Raw genomic sequence first — 23155 nt, 5'->3', positions numbered from 1 at the left:
GTAATGGGAGAGATTTCGTTCAGAAATGGGGAGAAGAGATACTCTTGGGGGATAAAAAGGGAAGAACACAGCATGAGCGAAGGGCCCCCTAACAAGAACAGTGTCCCTGGAATGGTAAGGAGCAGAAGCAGAGGAAAGCGGGGAGGTGGGAAATAGAAGTGAGGGGCACACAAGGGCTAGGGCCACACTTCCCAAAAGTCAGAAGAGAAGGCCAGTTAGCTCTTTCACTATGGACAGGTTTTAAAAGTTCCAAAATTTTGCAGTACCAGTATGACTCTGTTGGGTATCAGTGCTTTACTGAGACCTCTCCTTGGTTGTGGTGGGTGGTAGAGGATGCCTGCTTTGTAATTTGTCCATGCTAAAACTGTTTCTACCTTTGCTTTATGATGGGTTCTCATCAGCCATTCGTCTGTGGTTTAGAGCAGGGGTTGGCAAACTATAGCTCATGGGCTAAATCCAACCCACTGTCTGTTTTTATACAAGTTTTATTGGAACGCAGCCATGCTCGTTTGTGTTTGGTAAATAAATTTAGTTTATGAACTCTTTATGGCTGCTTTTGCAGTAGAACAGACAGGAGAGCTGACAGAGACTCCATGGCTATGAAGCCTCAAATATTTACTATCTGGGTGGCCCTTTAGAGAAAAGGTTTTCCAGCCCTTGGTTTAGAGCTAACCAGAACTGCCTATGCATTCATCCTTTTGCTTATCTCTAGGCAGAGGTGGGATGGCCATCTATTTAGTATGCAAGCAACTAAAACTCCTCTCTTCAGAGATGGCTGTTAACCCTACCTTCTCTCAAATGATCGTCAAGCCAATGATCAAACAGTTGGGTCTGCCTTTAATCAACAATGCAGAAACAGCAACACCTCAAGTTCTCGACAGAAAATGCAAATTAAGATTTTCTGCCGCATAATTTTTAGGGTAAGCTTGGTTGCAAGAAATTATTCTCAAGGAGAACTGCCTGGTTAGATTTTATCCCTGGGCCGGCAATAAACGACTAAGACAGACAGAGGACAGGCACTGTTTGGGCTCCTCAAAGATTTGCTCTCCGTGAGCGCACTTCAGTTCAGCATTTTATTTACCGCAGAGGCACGCGGTGACTGCGTCCGCTACATGACACTGTAATTCAATCCCCGTCTAAGAATGTCGATGGGAGAAATTTGTTCCAGGTCCCAGTGCTAGAAAAGGCTGTTTCTTTTGAACAAGCTTTACAGATACTGTGAGCTTTTCCTTGGTTTTGTTTCCCTCTATGCTTTAATTATTAGAAAGCTCAGAGTCAAGTGTACAGACTTTAGAGCGTGTGTTTTTGCACAGTAACTCCACCTCCGCTTAATTTAAATTGCCTGCATCTCCCCACTCTCCTTCTCCTCCGTGGATCTGACTGCACCGCACGCACATTTCTGTCAGCTGCCGCACAGAAATTTGCTAAACTCCTGTTAACCAACGTCACCCATTAATAACATATAGGAAAATGTTTTATCGCAAAATTAAAGTGACATCATTGCCGGTAGTAAATTTCTGGGAAATTAGTTTTTATCTTTGGTAGGTTTTAAATCAAGATACTCATATGTTTAACTAAGAAAAAACCTGGGAGACCATGTGGTAATAGAAATAATAATGCTAATGTTTATTAAATGCTTACTGTGTTCCAGGCACTGTGTCTTGCATTTGACACACACATTCTTATCTAATCCTCACAGCAACCCAGTAGTAAGAAGGTGCTATTATGAGCCTTCTTTTAGAGCTGAAGGTCCTAAAGGCACAGAGGGTGAATGAAGGCTGCTGCCCAAGAGCTGGAAGCACACGGTGGAGCTGGGACTTGAAGCCAAACTCCACACAGCCTGGTGCCAAAGCCCACGCTTCTAACTAATGTAAAAGGCACCAACAAAATGACTGTGCTTCCGATTTAAACCAACAAACGCACAGGAAAAAAAAACACACCCACATCCCAATGTACACGGGCAGAAAAAAAAAAAATGACCAGCTATGTTTAAGCCATTGATGAGGCTATTTATGAGGGAATTACTATGTACTCAGCACTGTGTTATGATGTTACTGGGAGTGGGAGGGAAAGACGGGAAAAGGAACACAAGAGAATTAGAAAGCATAGGTTTTGCCTCCAAGAATCTTCTAATTTAGTTCAATGGCACAGTGAACAATGAAGTATTAACAATACCTAGGATTTTAAAAATTCAAACAACTAGTGGAAGAATGAAAACCTAAGCCAAATCTTGAGGGAGAGATAGAAATTTTAAGTGGATTGTTATTATCATAACTTCTCCAGGAGCACTTATGAGATCTTGGACAATGCCTACGTTAAACTAGTATGGCATAAGGAAGCGCTCGTGGGAATCGTGGAGAGCAGAGCTGACACGTGGTGGGAGAGAACACATGACGCTACTGCTGTGATGATCAAGGGCAACCAGGTTATCAGAGCACCCAGCACTATTCACAAACCTCTGGGGGTTCTACTACTAGCTCAGTCTGGAGGGGGCCTTAAGGCTGGGCTAATCCAATGTCCTCATTTTACAAATAAGGACGGACTTCTGAGTCCCCCAGTGGGCCTTGGTCTTGGTCACAAGGAGTCAGCAGCAGAGCAAGGGCAGAACTGGCTGCTGCGTCCTCTAGGCTAGAGTTCTGCCCATCTACCCGCTGCTGTCCCCCTTTCTATTTGTAAGCAGCAGGAATGTGAGCAACTAACGGAAAGTAAGGGGAAGATAAGAAGTCAGACAGTAATTTTCTTTTTATCTTAACTGTATATTATCATTCAGCAGCAAAGTGCTTTATTTTCCTCTTCTAGAGCGAAAAAAGATGCAAAGGGCAGTGTGTCGTCAAAAAGATAAAATTCTGTTTCTGACCACGTAACGCTCTATACCTCATTTTAGTAGAGAAATGATTACAGCACCAATTAAAAACATCGTATTTCCAAAATAAATACTTTGGTACAAAATCTAATTAAAATCTTTAATTTCTGGTAACAAAACTTACAATGTGCTATTTTAAGATAGTGTTTCATGTACTTACTCTATCATAATGTTGTTCCAAAAATTCTGCGCTGAGCAATTTATGTCTTGTAAGTAAATCCTAGAAAAAGAAAATACACTTTTTACAGTTGTTTGGCATTCAAGCTCTTTTAGAAAAGAGAATCCTAAACATTCCACGCCATTTTACCTGATAAAAACTGTTGTTAAAAATTACTATACTTAAAAACATTTGAGCATGAATTGTACTGAAAATGTTGATTCTATGTAAGAGCAAATAAAATCATTAATAATCAAATTGTGATTGTAATGATTATGAGTGTCACAGGTCTACAGCTCTTAGAAGGAAAAATTAAAAAAAAAAATTATAAGGCAATGGAGATAAAAACTCGAAGAAAGGGAATCAAGAGTTGAAATGAAATAAAAGTAAACGGTTGTGATAAAATGTCAAATAGTATACTGCTCCTGGTGGAGAAAGAAGACATTTCTTTTATTAGAAAAAGTACTGGAGGTTCCATCTTCTTCCTCCTAAATTCAGTTACATTCAGTTTCATATTGAATGCAATCTTTTTTCAGAGGTAGAATTTTTTTTAAAAGCCCCATCATATTATAAACATTAGCTCCTAAGTAAGCAGACTAATGATGCAAACATGTAGCGCCAAAAGTTAGTATGACCTAGAGTCCAATTGTGCACCCTTATGAAATAGAGCTTATGCCTCACACCATGAATTTCCCTGGAAACAACTCAAGGATCATTCATTCAGAAAACATCTACTATGTGCCAGATAAAGTTCTAGGTGCTGGGGCTACAAAGAAAAAAAGATATGGTCCTTGCCTTCAAGGACATAGAAGTTAAGCAATGAACTAACCTTGGTCTCACCAGGTGGGAACAAGAATGGAAACATGTGACAGCAGGAACAGCCAATTCATCTTTGGTGAATTAATGAATTAAATTCCTTTAGAGCTGCCCACTGGAGAGGTCACTACCAATAATCCCCTTTCTCCAAACCAACTTTCCTTTAACTTGTTTTCTTTGCTGTTTATGTTTGACTTACCCAGGTTACAATGAACTAGTGTTTCCTGAAGTATGTTCTGAGAAATGCTCTAAGGAATGCTCCATGGTCAACGAATGAGGCAAGAGCTCCAGCTCTGGTTCCCTCATGGGGATCCACCAGGTTTCAAGAGATTTCGCAGGGAGCTCTTCTGCTGCCTGCATGTTAGCACCCTTCCCTGAAAGGCCTCCTTTGCACAGGCTTTCCCCTGGCCTAGTTACTTCCAACCTTTGGACCCCGACTCAAACATCGCCTCCATGGGGAACCCTTCCTGACTGGTCACTGGCACCAAAGCACGGTCACAGTTATGACCTGACATCTGTGGCATTATTTTATTAATGTCTCTCTCATGATAGGCTGTGAAGTCTATAAATACAAGGGTCATGTCTATTTTTACTAACCTCTGAATCCCCAGCACCTATGCAGTATCCAGCACATAGTAAGAGCTTAATATTTAATAAATAAATGAATGAACCAACAGAATCAGGGAACATGTTTGGGAAAACAGCACATTAAGCAATCTTCGAAGTATGCTTTTAAGAAGGCTTCTAACTCCACCCCAAAGACTTACAGGTGTTCAAACTGCTGGATGGGGTATGTGTCCTATGCCCATGGAAGGTCTACCCAATTTTTCCCAAATCCCCCTTGGGGGTTAAACAGGCAAAATTAGAAAACCTGGAGTTTGAGTATCTTCAAGAATCTGGAAAGAAATGCTATGAGGCTTCCCCATATGGGAAGGAGGAGATGGCAGGGCTAGAAGAATTCATATTATCTGTTGGTCCATGGGGTCAGACGTGAGGGAGACAGGAACATGAGAACTTTAAGGGAATGTATCAAGCATGCTTGTTAAAGAGTGTGTCCCGCCTCTAACACGCTACTGTGTGGTCTATGACGGTCTCTCCTGAGTTAGGAGTCTCAAGGGCAGGTATTTGTCTGGACAGATCACTGCTGAACTGGGAATTCCCTGGCAGTCCAGTGGTTAGGACTCTGCACTTCCACTGCAGGGGGCCCTGGTCAGGGAACTAAGATCCCACAAGCCATGCAGTGTGGCCAAAAAAAAAAAAAAAAAGAGATCACTGCTGAACCTCAGGACCTAAAGACACGAGCAGGCACTCACGAGACTTGTGGAATGAACTGAATGAACAATGAAAAAGTGAATTTAAGGACTGCTGTGGCTAGATCCATGCAAGACTGAGGGTCACGTCTACTTTTTTGTGGCTGGGTCTTTCTGAAGGCCACTGTGAGGAAGTACAGGCCGGGAGGCAGGGGCTCACCGCTCTGTCATGATACGACGAAAGAGAATGCCAAAGGAGGGGGTCTCAGAGACAACGGCTCTCCACTGGGGTTGGTTTCTTAGGAACAGGTAGGTAGAAAGTATTACTCTGAAAAGCAAAGACCCTAAATATGCTGCGCCAGAGTTTTTTTCTTTAGGTCTGAGTAAGGTGACTATTTACCTTGAAAGCTGTATCTCCAGCAGCAGCAAGGGGCTCACAGTTGGGCCACACACGACAAGGGGGAACTTCAAACATCTCCCCATCAGAGATTCTACTTGTTATCATCTGGTTTAAAGAGACCAGGAAGCTCAGGAAACCACTGCCAATCTAGGAATCACATCTCCATGGCCTTGGGGTAGGAGAGACTGGAGAGGGGTGCTGAGGCTGCTAAAGCAGCCCTTCTTTAAGGAGAGTAAAACATTAGCAGGGAAGGAACAATTGCTGGGAGCCGGCACAGAGTAAAAAGGCTGATACTAAGCTGGGAAAAGAGGAAGTGGGGACTTGCGCAGAGCCTCTGTGTCCTGAGAGATGGGAAAAGACCTACCCTTGGAACTAGAGCCGAGAGCTCTGGAGAGCTCAAACCAGGCTGGGGGACAGAAACCGACAGACCAGAAAACGAAGGCAAGTGGTCATGCAGCCAGCATCTGGTAAGCGGCCTGCAGAGCAGACAGGGTGCACGCGGTCCCCAATCAGCAGAGCTGCTGGGCCAGCCAGCAGGGGGACAGAAAGAACATGATTTCTGACTTCCCAACCTATTAAATTCCAGTACAGCCAAGACCCTGGTATTACCTGGAGAAAGGTCAGGGATCATCTCCCAAGTCCAGCAGATTGAGCAGCCAACTTTTAGGGTGGGCTGAATTAAAAAGATTCCTAAAAGTTATGTGAGTTTGGGTCCCAAACATCATGTCACAAAGAGAGCCCTGGAATCCCTGAAGAAATGCTGCTCACCGGGGGCTATTTTCACAGAGGCTTGGCAAGTCATATGGCCCAATTTCGTACTTGATGACTGTCTACGTCCAAGGACAAGAGACTCAGTTCTTCCAACTGTTTGGTTCACCTTTGGAGCTCTGAAAGTTAGAAAGTTCCTCCTGTGCTAGAGTCAAAACCTATCCCCAGGTTATTTCCAGAAAACTGTCAGAGTCAACAGAACTAGGTTTAGTACATTTTCTCTAGGACCCACTTTAAATACAAGCAGTGCTCTCACGCAAGTCCCTACCGAGTCTCCTCTTCTTCAGGCTAAATACGTCCAGTTCCTTTAACCACTCCTCGAATGACAGGTTCTCAGTCCCCCTCACCATCTACTGTCTTCTGAAAGTCATCTATTTGTCTATGTGCCTCTTAAAGTGTAGCGCCTGGAATGGAACACATTTATGTGTTGTTACCTTATAAGCTTATAGTGGGGTGAGACCATCGACAGCTCCTCAGGTCACACGTTATGTGGTCACAGGTAGCTTAGGGGCAGGGCAGCAGCGTCATGCTGTTTAATTTTACGGGACGTACTCAGAATTTTGTTTACTCAGGGTGGGCTCTCTAGTCAGACTGCCTGGGTTCAAATTCTGGCTTCCCCATTTATGGTCTGACTTCCCCCAACATTTCTAGGCTTCAGTTTCCTGATCTGTAAAGGAGATAATAACAATATCTCCTTCATAAGGTTAAGTATGATATGACGTTACCTGCCTTTTAGTCATTATTACACTCTGTAACGATTACACCTAGCATTACCTATTATTATTATGCCTTACTCCCACATCTCATATTCACAGAGCTGAGTCCTCAGGAGGAAGACCTCAGTTCATCTGTATTTAACTTCAACCTGTTATCTTCTGGCCTCTCTGGATCTTTATGAGGCCTTATTTCAGGATCTCTGTTATCTGCCTTCTATCCCTTCATGGTATACATTTGTTATCACCCTTTAAGTCTTTAATAAAAATGTTCAGCTGTGCTGAGTAAAGACAAATCCACTAAAAATTTTGCTCCAGGAGGGTGGCAATCCATTTTCTGGCTCCTTATGGATATGGCATTCAATTAATTATGAATTGCTACCCTGAAACCCCATCTAGCTCCTACCTTTTCATTGTTTCCATGAAAACAGACCTGTACAATTATTCAACATCTAATATATCCACATTGTCATAAAGGAATAATTCTAATAGCTACTGTTCACTGCACACATACTATGTGAAGACACAATAACCCTGACATACTAGGATTACCTACATTTTGACAGATGAAAAGACTGAGGTTAAACGAGCAGCAGAGCTGGGAACTGAATCCAGGCAGCCACGCCCTTAGCCCCCTGATCTACTGGCGTCTATGAGATTAGTATGACTGAACTTACTCTTAGTGAATCCATGCTGGCTGTGGGTACACGGTTTCCTTTCCAAAATGCTCAGAAATCATCTCTTTAGCAATACTTTCTAGTACCTTACACAGGTATAATATCGAGCTCCACCAGCCTCTCTGGGGAATCTACCTTCTTTTACTCTGGAAAATTGGAAATATATTTGTTGGCCTTCTGATGTCCCTCCCCATCTCCTTAATTTCTCAAAAAAAAAAAAAAATCACGAACAAATATTTGGCCACTGATTTACTATCTCAGAACCCCATTCATTCAAGCTATGAATCTTAGACATATTTCACGCAGGTAGTTTTAATTTCCTTTTAAGACTCAGCATCTGTTCCTTGGACTTTAAATCCAGGGTTATGGATAAGCTGTGTTTGTTTCAAAGTTTCTGTGTGTAGAGTGCACTTTCTGGGAAGGTAGCTCTGGTCATATTCTCGAAGGAGAGCACGAACCATCTATTCTTTTCTGCTATAAAAATGTTCTTTGCAAAGAAGACATTAGCAAACCAGAAGAGGAGCGGTCCTCCTTCCCTTCTTGTCAGCACCTCTGGTGTGAAGGTGAGACCAGAGCCGACCAGACTTTTTAAGGAGGGGTGGGGTGGTACCTTGATAGGTCTGTGCCTCTCCTATATTGTCTTAGTTTTGGGCTCTACTTAACTTTGCTTCTTGGAGAGCTCTCCATTCAGGAGGCTCTTTAATTAGCTCCGCCCCTTCTGTGTCATCAGGAGCAGCTGAGATACAGAAGCCACGCTCGCTCCTCACTGCTCTCTCTTCTACAGCTCAGCCTTAGAATCCTGCATGGTTTTAAAGTTTCCCTTCTTCAGGTAGGGAATACCTGCCTGACTCTGCCCAATCCTTCCCTCTCTGGCTACCACGACCCGACAGGGTTGCTTTACCCGCAGTGATTCCATCACCACCGTTTTCTTCTTGGTGAGAATTTCATTCAAAGAAGCAATCCTAACTGAGATGGAATTATCAGCAAGGCCAATCAGGGACTCACATCTATGGCACAGAGTTAGTCAGCACATCTCTCTCACCTCTGAGCCAACTGTGCCAGGAGCGTGTGACCTGTGTCCTCTTCTTGGTTAGGCGGTCTGGCTGCATTCTCCCACCCCACTGCTGCTCCTCTCCTCTGCCCTCACCCTCCTCCTCCCAGAGTGTCCCAGGCTCAGGCTTCTGGCTTTCTTCCCACCCAGGAGTATCCCTTCTTGACACATGGTGCTGCTACATCTCCCTTCACAACAGGTCTGCTACTTTTGAATGGGGCGTCCCCTTCCATCAATATATCCCAGGTCATGAGTCCCATTCCACCAAGTGCAGTGATACCTAAGATGTCATATTTACCGCTCTATGTTATAATCTCAAATTCATTTCATTTTGCTTTGTACATTAACATATAAATATCTGAGGTCTTCTGACATCCTCTCTAAGAATCCCTAGGCACCTCTCACCTTATTCTCATTCAAAGTGAAAGCCTAATAGCCAGGTTCCCAGGCTTTCATCCCATTTTGAGGGTGTTCAATCGCCCTGAGGGACAAATTTTATTCAGAGACCAAGACATGTGCTCATTATCTCAATGGCTCTTTATACATAAAAGTGAACCTTCACAAAAACAGTGGCCACTTCTCACCGTAACAGTGTTCATGGTTTCTGAGCACAGCAGTCTGCAGGTTAGTATATTAAATTCTGATTATATTAAAATTACAGTTCTAAATATTCACTTATGAGGTCAGACATTTTACATAAGGGAATATAACGTATAAAGGCTTGCTCTCATTGTGAAAAACACTAATAAACATTACTGCTTTATCTACATACCTTAAACAGCACAGAACTTTGCAATTCAGAACAAAAATGTGCATGTTGTACAGTGGTATCATATCATCTGTGTATTTAATTTACACAAACACACAACAGGGAGACAAGGTAGGCGGGGGGGTGGCGGGGGGAGGAGGAGCACTGGTGATTCTGCACCCCCCACCCCTTGTGTTTAATAAACAAGCTCTGGCCTGAGTAGGAGATGGGAGACAGAAGTCCACTGTGCCCTTGGGCCTGTCCACAATAGGGAAATCTCTGTCCTGAGTGTGGTTCTAGTATACTGCAAATTAACAACGGCCCTGAACAGAAGCCAACTACTTTGTCTGATGCTGAATCAAAGAAACTGCTGCAGTATGTTCCAACACAGGAGAAAAATCTGATTTTCACATGTACTGCATATCTATATACCGTACTTGATGGGCAATTTAACAGAAAAGTGTACTTTTGACCGTACAGGACTTTTTGCCTTTTAGACAGACTTTAGAATCTAACTTTTCTACCCTTTTTTAGCTGTGACTCTAATGCGTATACCTGAGTCACAATACACTTTTAAATATATCTTCTCTCTTCCCACTAGAGGGCAGCCATGTATAGACTTGGAGGGTAGAGAAGGTTTAGGAAGAACAGCACACCTGTTAATCTCACTTGTATGTATATTTAGAATTTTATAGTTTTTATGTTACCTTGAATGTGGCAAATGCATCTGAAGCTATATCAAATGTTGACATTTCGACATATCTGAAGAAATCATAAAACTGTTCTGACCACAAAATGATTTTTGCAAGTGGTTCATGTCTGATGCATTCTCTTAACATTATTCCACAATTTAGAGCTATTTCTGGAGACTCATACCTGCAAAAAGAAAAGACAAACATGACTGCTTTTTTTCCCCATCACTGTTCTTTTAAAAACCCTAACAGTTCCAATTTTTAGAACAGGAAGTTTCAGACATGTCCTAATTAAGTGACAGAGCAGGTTACGAAATGCATCTCTCTCAGAGTAGAATATGTGCTCGAAGGGATTTAGTCTAGAGGGCACACACACATTTAGTTGGTGGTGACTGCTTCAACCCAAAGAAAAATAACAGCCGTGAGAGCGATCATGAGAACAAAAGCTCATTACTTAAGCTAAAAGATTTGCAGAGACGCCTACAGGGTCACACCTCCAAATAGGGTTTAAGTTTTACATGCGGTGCTCTCATCAATTCAGAAAAACCAAAAGCTGAATCAAAAAACAATATGAAATAAGCAAAACAGTTTCCTAAAATGCATAGTATCTACACGGGTCTATCAAATAAACAGCATTTATACTTCATTGTTTCAATTCAGTACTCAAAATAGTACTTTCAAGACCGTTGGCAGCAACACATAAATGCGACAGAGGATGTCACCGAGTGCCTGGTCAGGGATGCCCGAGGGCTCCTGCAGCGGACACAGGGGACGCCACGGCACCCCTCACCAGCGTTCCACACAGCCTTCCCCTACACCCATCTCAACGTCTCTCGTCTCTTCCTTCCCCGTGATCAGAAAGAGAACCTTGTTTTCCTCTCAGCCCAGCAGACTCTTCCGTTCTGATGTACATCAAACCTCTCGGACTGGACTCTGCCATTCTGCTCAAACACACCACTCTGTTCCTCCACCCCCTTTCAAGCTGCACACACAGGCTTAATCTCCTTCCCCACTCAGTGCCTCTAGTTTCCTGCCATCGAATCCATTTCCTAACGTTTTACTAGTAAAGGCCTCCGCTTCGCTAAAATGAATGGTCTTTTCTCATAAATTCTGCTATTTAATTTCCTGACAATGCAGATCTTTGCATCTCTCTCTTTAAAAAAAGAAAAATCCTCCCAGCTCTCCTTTCTACCTCCTCTGTTTCTGTTTCTTGCCTGGCTGAGGTCTTTCCTCTGTTGCCTCTGGCCTGCTAGTGAACGCTCCTACGATCTCATGGTTCCCTCCATGGCTCCTAAATTGCCCCAGCTCAGATCTACCCTGGGCTGTAGTTAGGCATTTTCTGTTGCTTCTGGACAACTTCAGTTAAAGGCCTACCATAAACTCTACAAGTCTAATATGGCATCACTATTTTGCTTCAGATACCTGGGTCTAAAACAGGTTTAACAGAACTTTCTTTGATAATGGAAATGTTCTATAACTATGCTGTCTACTGAGCACTTGAAATCTGGCTAGTATGACTGAGGGACTGAATTTTAAATGTCATTTAATTTAATTTAAAATTAAATAATTACGTGCTGTTAGTAGGTACAATATTGAACAGCACAGTTCTAAACCTTCCCCTCTTCACCTACTCCCAACCTTCCCATCCTCAATGCCACCACTCCTTTTAAATACTTCTTTGCAATATCTCAGTTTCATTTTCTTTTATCCATTCCCAGTGCTGCATGAAGTCACACCATGTCAGTCAAGTGACCCCTAACCAGCACCTCTGTTCAAGCTCTGTCTTAACAAATCTATCCGACGACTAGTGTATCAATAGCCTTTCCAGCTTAGGAGCTTAAAATGATTTCTTCTTGCTAATCAAATAGACAAACGTCTGGGCTTTGATGTCCAGGCTTCCCCACATCATAGCTACTCCTCTGGTACAACTCCTCTCCCACTATGCCATAAAACATTCCGACTATCTCCTTCCTGTTGTCAATCACTGTGTTCATTCCTGCCCTTGTACTCACTCTTTTTTCTGCCTATGCAAATTTGAAACTATCCGGAACCTCAATCCTAAGTCCATCTCTGTTACCAACTCTTGCCTTATTGACTAAACCCACATTTTATCCCCTGAAATCCACTAGTAGTGTTATCTAGTAGTATTATCCTTCTGTTGTACATATGTTCATCACAGATCCTCAACAAGATCAAAACCACGTTCCTTTGTATCACTTATGGCATGGCAGCTAGAATGCTTACTGGCTCTTAGGTGATTAAAATGTCTGTTCACAACATGGCTGATCATACAATTCATCTGTGCTGATCTGTAACAGGCAGGAGACTAGAAAGACAAGGGTAAGACACTTTGGTACAACAAGTTGGGCAGGTTTTGATGGCAGTTTGTCAAGCTTGTCTTAAATGATTAAACGTAAACCAGTGAGTACAAGGTAAACAGTTACGCTGTACAACCTGTTAGCACATTAACATTTAAATCGCCAGTGGAAAAACGACTGCTCCAGATTTAGACTAACACTAGCAACACGATTATTTTCAACTGCACACTAATATTGTTAGCATAACTCCCCCAAATGTCTAACATCAAAGTGTCAATACTTATAGCCTGAGTGGATAATCGTATTGCGTTAAAGTAGTCCAAACTAATTAATCAAGAAAAGTAGAAAAATCTTTTTATTTTTTATTTTTTTGGCCACGCTGCATGGCTTGCAGTATCTTAGTTCCCCAACCAGGGATTGAACCTGGGCCTTGGGCAGTGAAAGCGCCGAGTCCTAACTACCAGATTGTCAGGGAATTCCCAAAAAGCAGAAACATCTTAAACAGGTAGTTTCAACAGGGCCCGTGGAAGAAATGGCTGTTTCCGGGTCTGAGGCAGGATCTGTACAAAATGAGCAAGAGACATCTTGTGCCAGACAGCAAGGAAGCCATCAAAGATGAATGGGGTCTTGCCAAAAGGACATAGGAGCCAATTTGAAGGAGCTCCCAATAGCCCAAGATGGGGCAATTTGGACATAAAAATTTGGTCATAATGACTGCAATGGATTGAGACACATCAAATATATTTTAAAACCTCCTAAAACTTGAGGTCATAATGGTGCTTAAGACAATAACATACTCATTGCTCACCTAAGGAAGTGGCTAGGGCACCAATCGATTATACTAAAAAATGATACGGTGGAAAAAATCAAGCATCTATTCTGTCTTTCCTATAGAAGTCACTGCTGACGAACGAAACACATTTAATATACAGAGAAGGAATAACAGAATTAGGAAATCACCATTTTGAACCTAGACAATGATCCTCAATGGATACTAAAACCATTAGGTGAAGGGTTGATGGAGAACTTTATGATGGACAGACTGACAACACCTACATCCACTGATCAATCTAAATATCACCAGAAGTAGGACAACCTGCATTGCCCAACAGGAAGCAATCCCATCACAATCCCATTCATGAAGAATTCCTGCCCCCCAAAAACTGAAGCTGAATCTAATCAAACTAACTTGAGAGAATAGAGGACAGAGGAACATGGTTACAGGTGAAACCACAGGATGCAAATCCCAAATATGTGGTTTTCCTGCAAAACAAATGACCCAGTTGCTTCAACAAATAAATGGTGTTAAAAGAAGGGGGCAGGAACTATTATAGATTAACAGAGAGTTAAGAGTCATATCAACCAAATTCAGTTTGCGGACCTTGCTTGAAAACTGATTTAAACAAAATGAAAAATGACATTTTTGGTGAAAATCAAGGAAATCTGAACACTGAATGGGCATTAGATAGTATTAGGTTTTTAAATGATATTATGGTTATGTTAAAGAATCCTTTATTATGTACTAGGGATGCATACTGAAGTGATGTTATGTTTGAGGAGGAAAAACAGGAGGCAAGGAATAGATGAAACAAGAATGTTAATAAATGTTAGTAATTGTTGAAGCCTGGTGACAGGTAGGAAAGGGGTTGTAAGGGGTGGGGGGAGGGCTTCTGTGGGATCCCAACAACCAGTGTCTTCTCCTCGCCTCCCTAAGCTGAAGTTTCTGCTCTGGCCAGCTCAGTTGAGAGCTTGAAACCTTTCTTTAAATATTACCTCAAAAGTCTTACTTTACATGACATTAAACAATGTTCATATCATACCCCTGGCCATTCTAAAGTGAAAACACAGGCAGAGTTAACTAATTCATAGATTTTAATAACCGCTGCTTTCTATGGAAAAAGGAAGATTGGCTTTAAAAATACACAAAGGCATCTGGCAGCTGCTCTAAGAACACTAAAATTTCAGACTACTCACTACATGTTCATACACGCAGCTCTGGATTGATACAACAAAAAATCAGATGCCAAAAATTCTGTATGGCAACATCTGAAGAAGCAACATAGATAGCTAGAACTAGAAAGAAGGAAATAGAATGCTGGCATCCAACACATGCACTGACTCATGCTTTGTCTAAACGAGTTTGAACTTGGGGGAAGTGTTAAACCACAGAGATATGAATCAGAGTGAGGCAAGCTGTAAAGCTGGGGTAGGAGAGCAAGCTGATTCACACCACCAGTCATGCCAATAAAACAGTTGCCCGCCAATTTAACAGAACACCACCAGTGCACATGTACCCAGAGCTGGCAAACAACTCTGGTGTGAAACAACAGGAGGTTACCTTGCCAATCAGTGATGAGGGAGAAGAGGATTTTTTTTTTTTTTAACTTTTAGTTTTAAGGTTTTTTTGGGTTTTGTTTGATTTTTTTTTTTTTTTTTTTTTGGAAACTGACAGGCTACCCAAAGATAAATGCCTGCTTGGTCCAACAGTAATTCCAGGAAGATGCACTGTGAATTACCAAATTAAGTGGGTTAGTGAGTAGACACACACAGGTGAAAAGCAAAGGGAAATACGTCATAAACATGTACTTTGTTGACTGCTGACTGAACAAGGTTAGGCTATATAGCATCCAAGCTCCACTTACTGGGAAGCCTTTACTGCAGTACAGTGTGCATGTACGTCCAAAGAAGATGTCTTTAAATACATGATTTAGCTGATATTTCAACAATTAAGGTTTTTACATCTTAGAGAACAGAAACAAGAACACAGAGGACTTATTTTTTTTCTTCAGTCATGTATGGTTTGAGAATTTAAAGGCTCACAATTCACCTAACTTTAAAATCCCATGGGCATTTTCAAATTCAGTTTAGCTCACAGGTTAAATTTTAAGGAGGGAAATGTGTTCCAGAACTACGGGAAAATGAGCTGATGAAACTACAGAGGAAATGCTTTCTGACATTCACCATCCTGCTTTTGCCCAAGACCATCTTTCTTTCTTATTTTTCAAGTCAAAAATATAAATCTTATTACATTATTATACTTTATACATACCCTTTCAATAACATGAACAAAATATTCTGTTGGGTGCAGATGTATTCAACAGTAGGAGTTCTTGTACCAATTTGTCTTCTGAGAATATTGTTGAAAATCTGAGCCACATCTTTCTTGCCCTATTAAGGAAGACAAAAATATCAAAATGCCTGACTAAATGCCAAAATGCCCTAAATAAACTCAAACCTAGGTACTGTATATTTATAATTAGGACTGAATATCTGACTTAAAAATGTTCACAGACATTAAATTTTCTTATTTTATTTCTTCCTTCGTAATCTCAAATTCTAAGTTTTAATAGTGAATTTTTTTTTTAAGATTTTTTTGATGTGGACCATTTTTTTAAAGTCTTTATTGAATTTGTTACAATATTGCTTCTGTTTTATGTTTTGTTTCTTTGGCCTCGAGGCATGTGGGATCTTAGCTCCCCGACCAGGGATCGAACCTGCACCCTCTGCACTAGAAGGTGAAGTCATAACCACTGGACCACCAGGGAAGTCCCTAAGTTTTAATAGTAAAGTATTTTTGACATGAATAATGTGTTGACAAAGTGAAATCTTACTATATATAATTTCAATGATTTCTAACTCTCAGAATCACGCTGACTCAGATATGAAAAACAAAACCTTGCTATATGCTTACATTGTTCAGGGATCTGATTCCCATCCAAGCAGCTTCAAATAGGATGCTTGTATTGTAAACAATACATATAGCTTCGTTTTATAGTGATGGAAGGAGAAACTGTACTGTTAGTGTAATAAAAATGAAAGAATTCTGTAAGAAGTTGAGCTTTAATGGCAAGTAGACATGTCCTCCTATTAAAGGTGTACTTGGGAAAAACTTTATATATAGATAATTAAGGTACTAAGTATCACATGATGCAATAGTTCAGAGATCAGAGTTACACCACTGTACTTCACTAAACAAAATAGGTAGATGTTAACACAATACAGTGAAACTTATAATCAGAAAGCTGCACAAGAAAGTAACAAATGGAGAAGTAGACCCCAAGAGATGTTTCAGAACTGCCACTTTATAAGGCTGACAAGTCTGCAGGAGAGTGAGTGAAACGCTAGCTTTCCAGCACTAGAGATCACCCTGGGGCCTGTGCTAGGTCAGGAGTAGTAATGGCAATCTCGAAGAACCAGTCTCAAGGGCACACATTTCTTTTAAATTAAATTTATGTCTCTAAAGTCCCAAATGAACATTAAATTCAGGGTCCAGGTTGGGGAGTGGGGTGGGTAGACGAAGGAGAAGGAGCTGGATGGTCCAGTGCACTCCCACCTTTGCAGTGGAGATAAAAACCGTTGTTGTTGGAATTTGACACTCTATTAAAGATACATGAAACCAGCTATATAAATGGAAATATCATAGTTCTGTCTGTTCTAAAAGATAGACATAAATTTTTATTCTCTTTTATTATCTATTGATAATACATTCAAGTAACCTCTGAACCACATCTTCCCCACCCTTCTCTAAAACTGAATCTGGCTACAGGTGTCTGTCGTTTTCTCCCCTGGTTTTCCAAGTACCTGAATAGACATACAATCCCTCAGGATGATAAACACTGGGGTTTAAACAAAGCACAGCCACAAAGAGTCAACGAGGAGACTGCTCATGACCACGCCAGAGCCCCTCATTACACACTTCTCAGACTAGTTTATTCCGACTGGTATCAAGGACGATTTTTCTCACTAATAAATGCACTAAATATCCAACATGGGATGATCTGGCTGCATAAGCCTGGGCACCAATCTCAAACGCCTACCAGGGACGAGCAGGAAATGCAAATGAGCGCAGCAGGCCGAGGGAGAAAAAACAAGCTGTGCTGTCTGTGGCTCACCCAAGTGTGGATGCCAACGTCACGGGCTGAGGGGCCACACAAGACTACAAGGCCCAATGTTGCCAAATTTTTCAAGGGAAGCCAGAAATTCACAATTGTGTATAAAATCTCCTGCTGTTTTAATGTTATCCTCATTTAAATATTTAAAAGCAGTGCCAAGCAAACAAAACACATATAATCTCTGCTGTAATGAGTTCTCAGCAGGTTAAAAACAAACAAACAAACAAAAAAATCTAGATGTTCTCTATGATCTCATCTACCTCAAAAATTCTAACACTCTATGGTCTTCTTTAGATTGTTTATTCCTCGAGACCAAGAACCAGTGAATTATGTAAACCAGCAGCTGTTTATTAAATACAGCCTAAATGAAAGGGCATAACAAATACCTAAAAAACTTCATATACGATGTAGTGAAAGAGGGGGAAAAAACCTGGCCTAAGTCCGAGATACCCTTGAGTTCCTGCGTTGGCCCCGCTCATTTAGGCAGGCAGCCCGGGTATGCTTACAGGTCAGTACCCCTGAGCCAAGAGCCCAACAGGAATCTTAAAATGTTTCAGAGGAGAGAACATGCGGAAAAGGACTACGAACAGTGTTTTTGAAAAATAAAAAACTGATTTCTTACCTCAAAGTCAATGAGCTGTAAATCAGCTACTAGGGTGCTAAGGAGCCCACTATTATACAGTTCTTGAGCGAGCTGTGCCACCGCTTCTGTCTGTGGCTCTTTTTCATTTGTGCCATACAGAATTTCTTTCATGGCAACCAGATTTTTGGAAACTTCTTCTGTAGCCTGATTTTGGGGGAGAGGAGAAAATTCATTTTCACAAATATATATAACATACCTATACTTGCTAAATACCTTCTCTATATATTACATACCCCCAGACCCTTGTACAAGACACACAGATCGGCAAGCCCCATCCTGGCCCTCAGGAGTCAAAACCTGCATGTGTGCGCACATGTGGGGACTGACATATGTGCTCGACAGGGAAGGCCAACAGATTCACAACCTGTATACTTGACCGCTGAAAACAATGTTGTTGTAGTAGAAACAGAACAGGGAGAAAAAGTTCAGTTCTGCTCAAATGGGAGGGAAACAACATGGAGGAGGCACCTGAGCTGACCATGAGAACGGAGAGACACTGACAAGCAAGAACTGGCTGGGGAGAAGGAGATTGAGGGGAACGAATGGCATGAACCGGGGATGAGGGAGAGGAAGCAGCACAGGGCCTGTCAGAGAAAAGGTGTGGAGGGAATAAGGGAGTGACAGAAGAAACGAAGCTGAAAGAGGCTTTGAACGCAAAGCTAAAATATTAGCAATAAATAACAAGTCACTAAAAAGCTTCCACTTCCGGCAAGATGAAAAACAGGGGTCAGATTTACCTTCCCCCATGAAAAAGACCAAAAATTGGAGGAAAATATTTGAAACAATGAATTTTAAACATTGAACTTCAGGCAGCACAGGAGAGTGATTCCTGAGAGGAGGGAAACAGACGAAGCGCACCTCACAACTGCCCTAGCTTACTGCGTGCCCGGAGGAAATTTCCAGGCCACGTCACAGGGAGAGGGAAGCCAGGCAGAACAGGCAATCTCCACGTGAGGAGACAGAGCCGGGAGTCTATGGAGGCCAAGCAGACTTGGTGCTCTTGCAGGGCAAAGTACCAGGGAGGAGACAGCTACACTGAAGGGAGTGTCGGAGACCTGCCAAGACTCGCGTGCTACTCTATCTGAGTGCTGGTAAGCACGCGCGTGTGAGGAAAGTACCCCAGGCCAGGGAGCAGAGCCACGGAGCTCACGCAAGGCTCCCATCGACCTGATGGAAAACCTCACATTCACAGGCATAAAGCAGAGCTCTCAAAGGGTTTTGTCTCCGCTGTTATAAAAAATAAGCCCTGGACTAAACTCTGCTCTCCAAAAAGCTTACAAGCAAGCCTGGAAAGAATCAAAACTGGAAAACACAACCAATAATGAGGAGGAAAAACAGTCAACAGTAACAGCCCTGCAAAGTGACACAGATGTTAGAAATCAAACAAGGACATTAAAAGTTACTATAACTATAGTCAGTACGTTCAGGGGAAAAACGAGCATGTTAAGTAATAAAGGTATGGAAGACATAAAAAAACCCCACCAAAATTAAACACTTAAAAATAAAAACTAAAATTTCTGAAATAAAAATTACACTGGGTGGGATTAATAGCAGAGCAGACAATGCAGAAGAAATGGTTAGTAACTATGAAGACAGAGCAATAAAAGCTATTCAAAATGAAACACAAAGAGAGGGAGAAAAAAGCACAGCAGTGAGCTACAGGATGGCTGTAAGCAGTCTAATACATGTGTAACTGCAGTCCCCAGAGGAGGCGGAAGGACAGACAAAATATGTGACGACATAATGGCTAAAAAACTTCCAAATTTGATGAAAACTATAATCCTATGGAGCCAAGAAGTTCAAAAAAATCCTAAGCACAAGAAACAGGAAGAAAACTACGCCAAGGCATAGAATAATCAAATTGCTTAAATTCAGTGAAGAGAAAATCCTAAAAAGCAACCAGAGGGGGGGAAAACATTACAGACAAAGAATCAAAAAATAACAGACTTCTTGACAGAAATGATGCAAGTCAAAAGATAGTGGAGGAACATCATTAAAATTCTGGGGAAAAGACAAAACTAAACTGTCACTGTAGAATTCTATACCTAGTAAAAATATTATACAAAACTGAAGGTGAAGTAAGAATTTTTAAGACACAGAAAAGCTGGAAGATTTTGTCACCAGCAGACCTGCATTATAGGAAATGTTTAAGGAAGTCCTACAGGTAGGAGATTCAAGATGAAAATCTGTGTATACAGAAAAGAATGAAGAGCACTGGAGACAGAAATGTGGATAAATTGAAAAGATTTTTCCATTATTAAAAAAAAGTCTCTAAAAGACAACTGGCTGTTTAAAGCATAAGTAACTGTATTTTGGGGTTGTGCCATATGTAGAACAAGAATATGTGGCAACAATAGCTCCAAGGGGGGGCAGTGTTAAGGTTTTTATACATGAAGCAGTATAATATTTCTTGAAGACAAACCACAAGTTAAAAGGCATGCACTGTAAGTCCTAAAAGAACCACTAAAAAAACCAAAACAGTTACAGCTAATAAGCCAACAAAGTAGAATACTAAAGATATGTGAAAAACATAAAGGCTATAAAAAGCTAAATAAACTGAAATATTTATGACCAGAAATTACTTCAGGGAGATTACTTAGCACAGATTCAGAGGACATCAGCCTTTAATGGTACCTAAAGAATGATCTAGGTCCACGGTATTCCCTTCTACAACCTTCTAAATCTTCTTACCAAATGATCACATTGCTTCACCTTAAATATTTCCAGTGTCCAGTAATGCAGGATTAGCAGACTTTAGAATCAGACAGCTGTTAGAAAATTTCATAGTGAAACAAACATTGCCTCACTATAGTGTCTGCTGTCCTGGGTCTGCACTGCAGATAAGGCAGTATCTTAACTTCTCTTCCACATAAAGGCTCCTCATTGAAAACAGCTTGCCTGTCTTCCCTAAATAGTCTTCTCCAGAAAAACCTCCTCTCAGCTACTTTAACTATCCTCCTGAGAAAGACAGGATTAATGTTTCAACTCTATCCAGATGGAATGATGCACAAGACACCGGACCACCATTTCCCTGCAAATGTTGCAAATTTAATGTAGCTCAGGGCTACCTTTAAGAATTTTTGCAATTATATCATATAATTCATTCAAAGCCAGATCTTCGGAATAAACACTGCAATGATGGCTTTAACTCTTCTCACTATTTAATCTCATTAACAGCCCATCATTCAACACTATGGAGGTATTTCTGAATTCTGAAGGACATCCAAAATGCCAGCTATTGCACCCATATTTGTATCATTTGAAATCTGATAGGTAGGTATGCCTCCCATGGCCTCAGTCATTAACCAAAATGCCGAAAAGGAAGTAACTGAATGGAGCCTAACATTATGCCTTTGAATCATCATGCTCTTCTCAGTAACAATGTATAAATAATCTTTGGGCATGGCTGCTCAGCCACTTACATATACACTTATTTCCAAATGATATTCAAAAGGCTTTCTGTTAAATACTTTGATAAAATAAGAATATACTATTTCCTCCACATTTCCTGAATATAAGGAAATGAAATAAAGTTAATTTGGTACGACCGTTTTACTTAAGTCTATGCTGACTTCTACTGACTACTGCTTTCTTTTCTAAATGCTTACAAAGTATCTTCCTAATAATCCCATTATGAAACCTTATTCAGTATCAATATAAGCAGAATCGTGACCTCTTTGAGTCTGCTGTTACTACCCTATTCTGTTAATGTCTTAGATTTCTGACAGCAGTTTGTCGTCATCCCATATATAAATTCTGAGTACCCCAGAATGTACTTTTTCTGGGCCACGAGATAAAAATCATTTATCAACAGTAAATGTTCTCTTATATTCTAATTACACGTGTTGCCTTTTCAATTTCATTTTATTAATCTCTCTTCTTAAGATGATTCTCTTTGACCAGGAAGAATCTGACATTTAGTAGGTTTTCTGAGTATATTATCTCTGCTGAATTTATTCAGTGACCCTATGTCATAGACCTTAACCCCCTCTGCTTCTCTGACTAGATCAAAGTTTTGAGGCTCTTAATAACCCTTCATGTGTCTCAGTGTATACTCTGCTTTGAAATCGTGATATGATTTTTTTTTTTTAACTTTTGGGTTTATTTTTATTTATTTATTTATTTATGGCTGTGCTGGGTCTTCGCTTCTGTGTGAGGGCTTTCTCTAGTTGTGGCAAGTGGGGGCCACTCTTCATCGCGGTGCGCGGGCCTCTCCTCTCTTGTTGCGGAGCACAGGCTCCAGACGCGCAGGCTCAGTAATTGTGGCTCACGGGCCTAGTTGCTCCGCGGCATGTGGGATCTTCCCAGACCAGGGCTCGAACCCGTGTCCCCTGCATTAGCAGGCAGATTCTCAACCACTGTGCCACCAGGGAAGCCCCCGTGATATGATTTTAAATCTGAGATCAGACCATACTCTATGCTTTCTAATAGCAAAGGATGAAGAAGAAGTGCTCACTATGAACAAAAGATGAAGATCAAAATGTTCACTATGTTGGGGGGAAGGGGAGTGATAGCTAAAGTATGGGGTTTCTTTTTGAGGAGATGGAATTTTAAAAATTGACTGTGGTTGTTTATGGTTGCACATTATTGGTGAATAAACTACGAACTACTGAACTGTACATTTTAGATGGGTGAACTATATGATATGCAAGCTATAGCTCAGAAAAGCTGTTTTTAAAAAAATGGAGGAGAGAAGCAAGGAAATAGAAAGCTACTTATGGTGCTTCTAAGATGAAAGGCACCCTGGATTCACACATAAAGCCCTCTTCTTCCCTTTCAGCAGATGACACTGTCACCTACATGATAAGTGGGAAGGAAAACACCATCGAATTCTCTCCTCTGCTAACCATTATACTCACCTACCTATATTAACCCTCCTTGCTTCTGGATTCCACTCATCTCCTGCCTTCTCAGGATCTCATCCTGTCTGTTATCTTATCCCCTCATATAGTCGACTCCCCTCTTACTTGATTCCCCCAAACTCAGTTTTAAATATGATCTATTAGATTCCCACTAACAAAACTAAACAAGCTCTCCTCTGACTCCATAATCCCCTCCCAGCTACTGCCCGCCCGAGTTAAACCTCTCAGAGCACCTCCCTGTGTCTGCTACAGTCCACATCTCTGTCCTATTCACTCTTCAGCCCAATCCCGTGAGGCTTCTACAG

The 23155-nt window shown here is 41.3% G+C and overlaps 1 protein-coding gene across 3 annotated transcripts in view; it reads right to left on the bottom strand.

Annotated features, from left to right (window-relative positions):
* Nucleotides 1-23155, bottom strand: part of CAB39 (calcium binding protein 39) — an 87807-nt gene that overhangs the window by 6530 nt on the left and 58122 nt on the right. For all 3 annotated transcript variants that reach the window (XM_059928913.1, XM_059928914.1, XM_059928915.1), the window contains exons 3-6: nucleotides 17968-18132; nucleotides 15503-15621; nucleotides 10151-10319; nucleotides 3024-3083 (exon numbers count right to left, since the gene is read on the bottom strand). In XM_059928913.1, the coding sequence (XP_059784896.1) occupies nucleotides 3024-3083; nucleotides 10151-10319; nucleotides 15503-15621; nucleotides 17968-18132 (513 nt within the window). The remainder of the gene's footprint in view (nucleotides 1-3023; nucleotides 3084-10150; nucleotides 10320-15502; nucleotides 15622-17967; nucleotides 18133-23155) is intronic.

Source organism: Balaenoptera ricei, chromosome 7 (assembly GCF_028023285.1).
Source record: "Balaenoptera ricei isolate mBalRic1 chromosome 7, mBalRic1.hap2, whole genome shotgun sequence".
In the NCBI taxonomy this organism is placed as follows: domain Eukaryota; kingdom Metazoa; phylum Chordata; class Mammalia; order Artiodactyla; family Balaenopteridae; genus Balaenoptera; species Balaenoptera ricei.
This window is presented reverse-complemented; position numbering and strand designations above follow the sequence as displayed.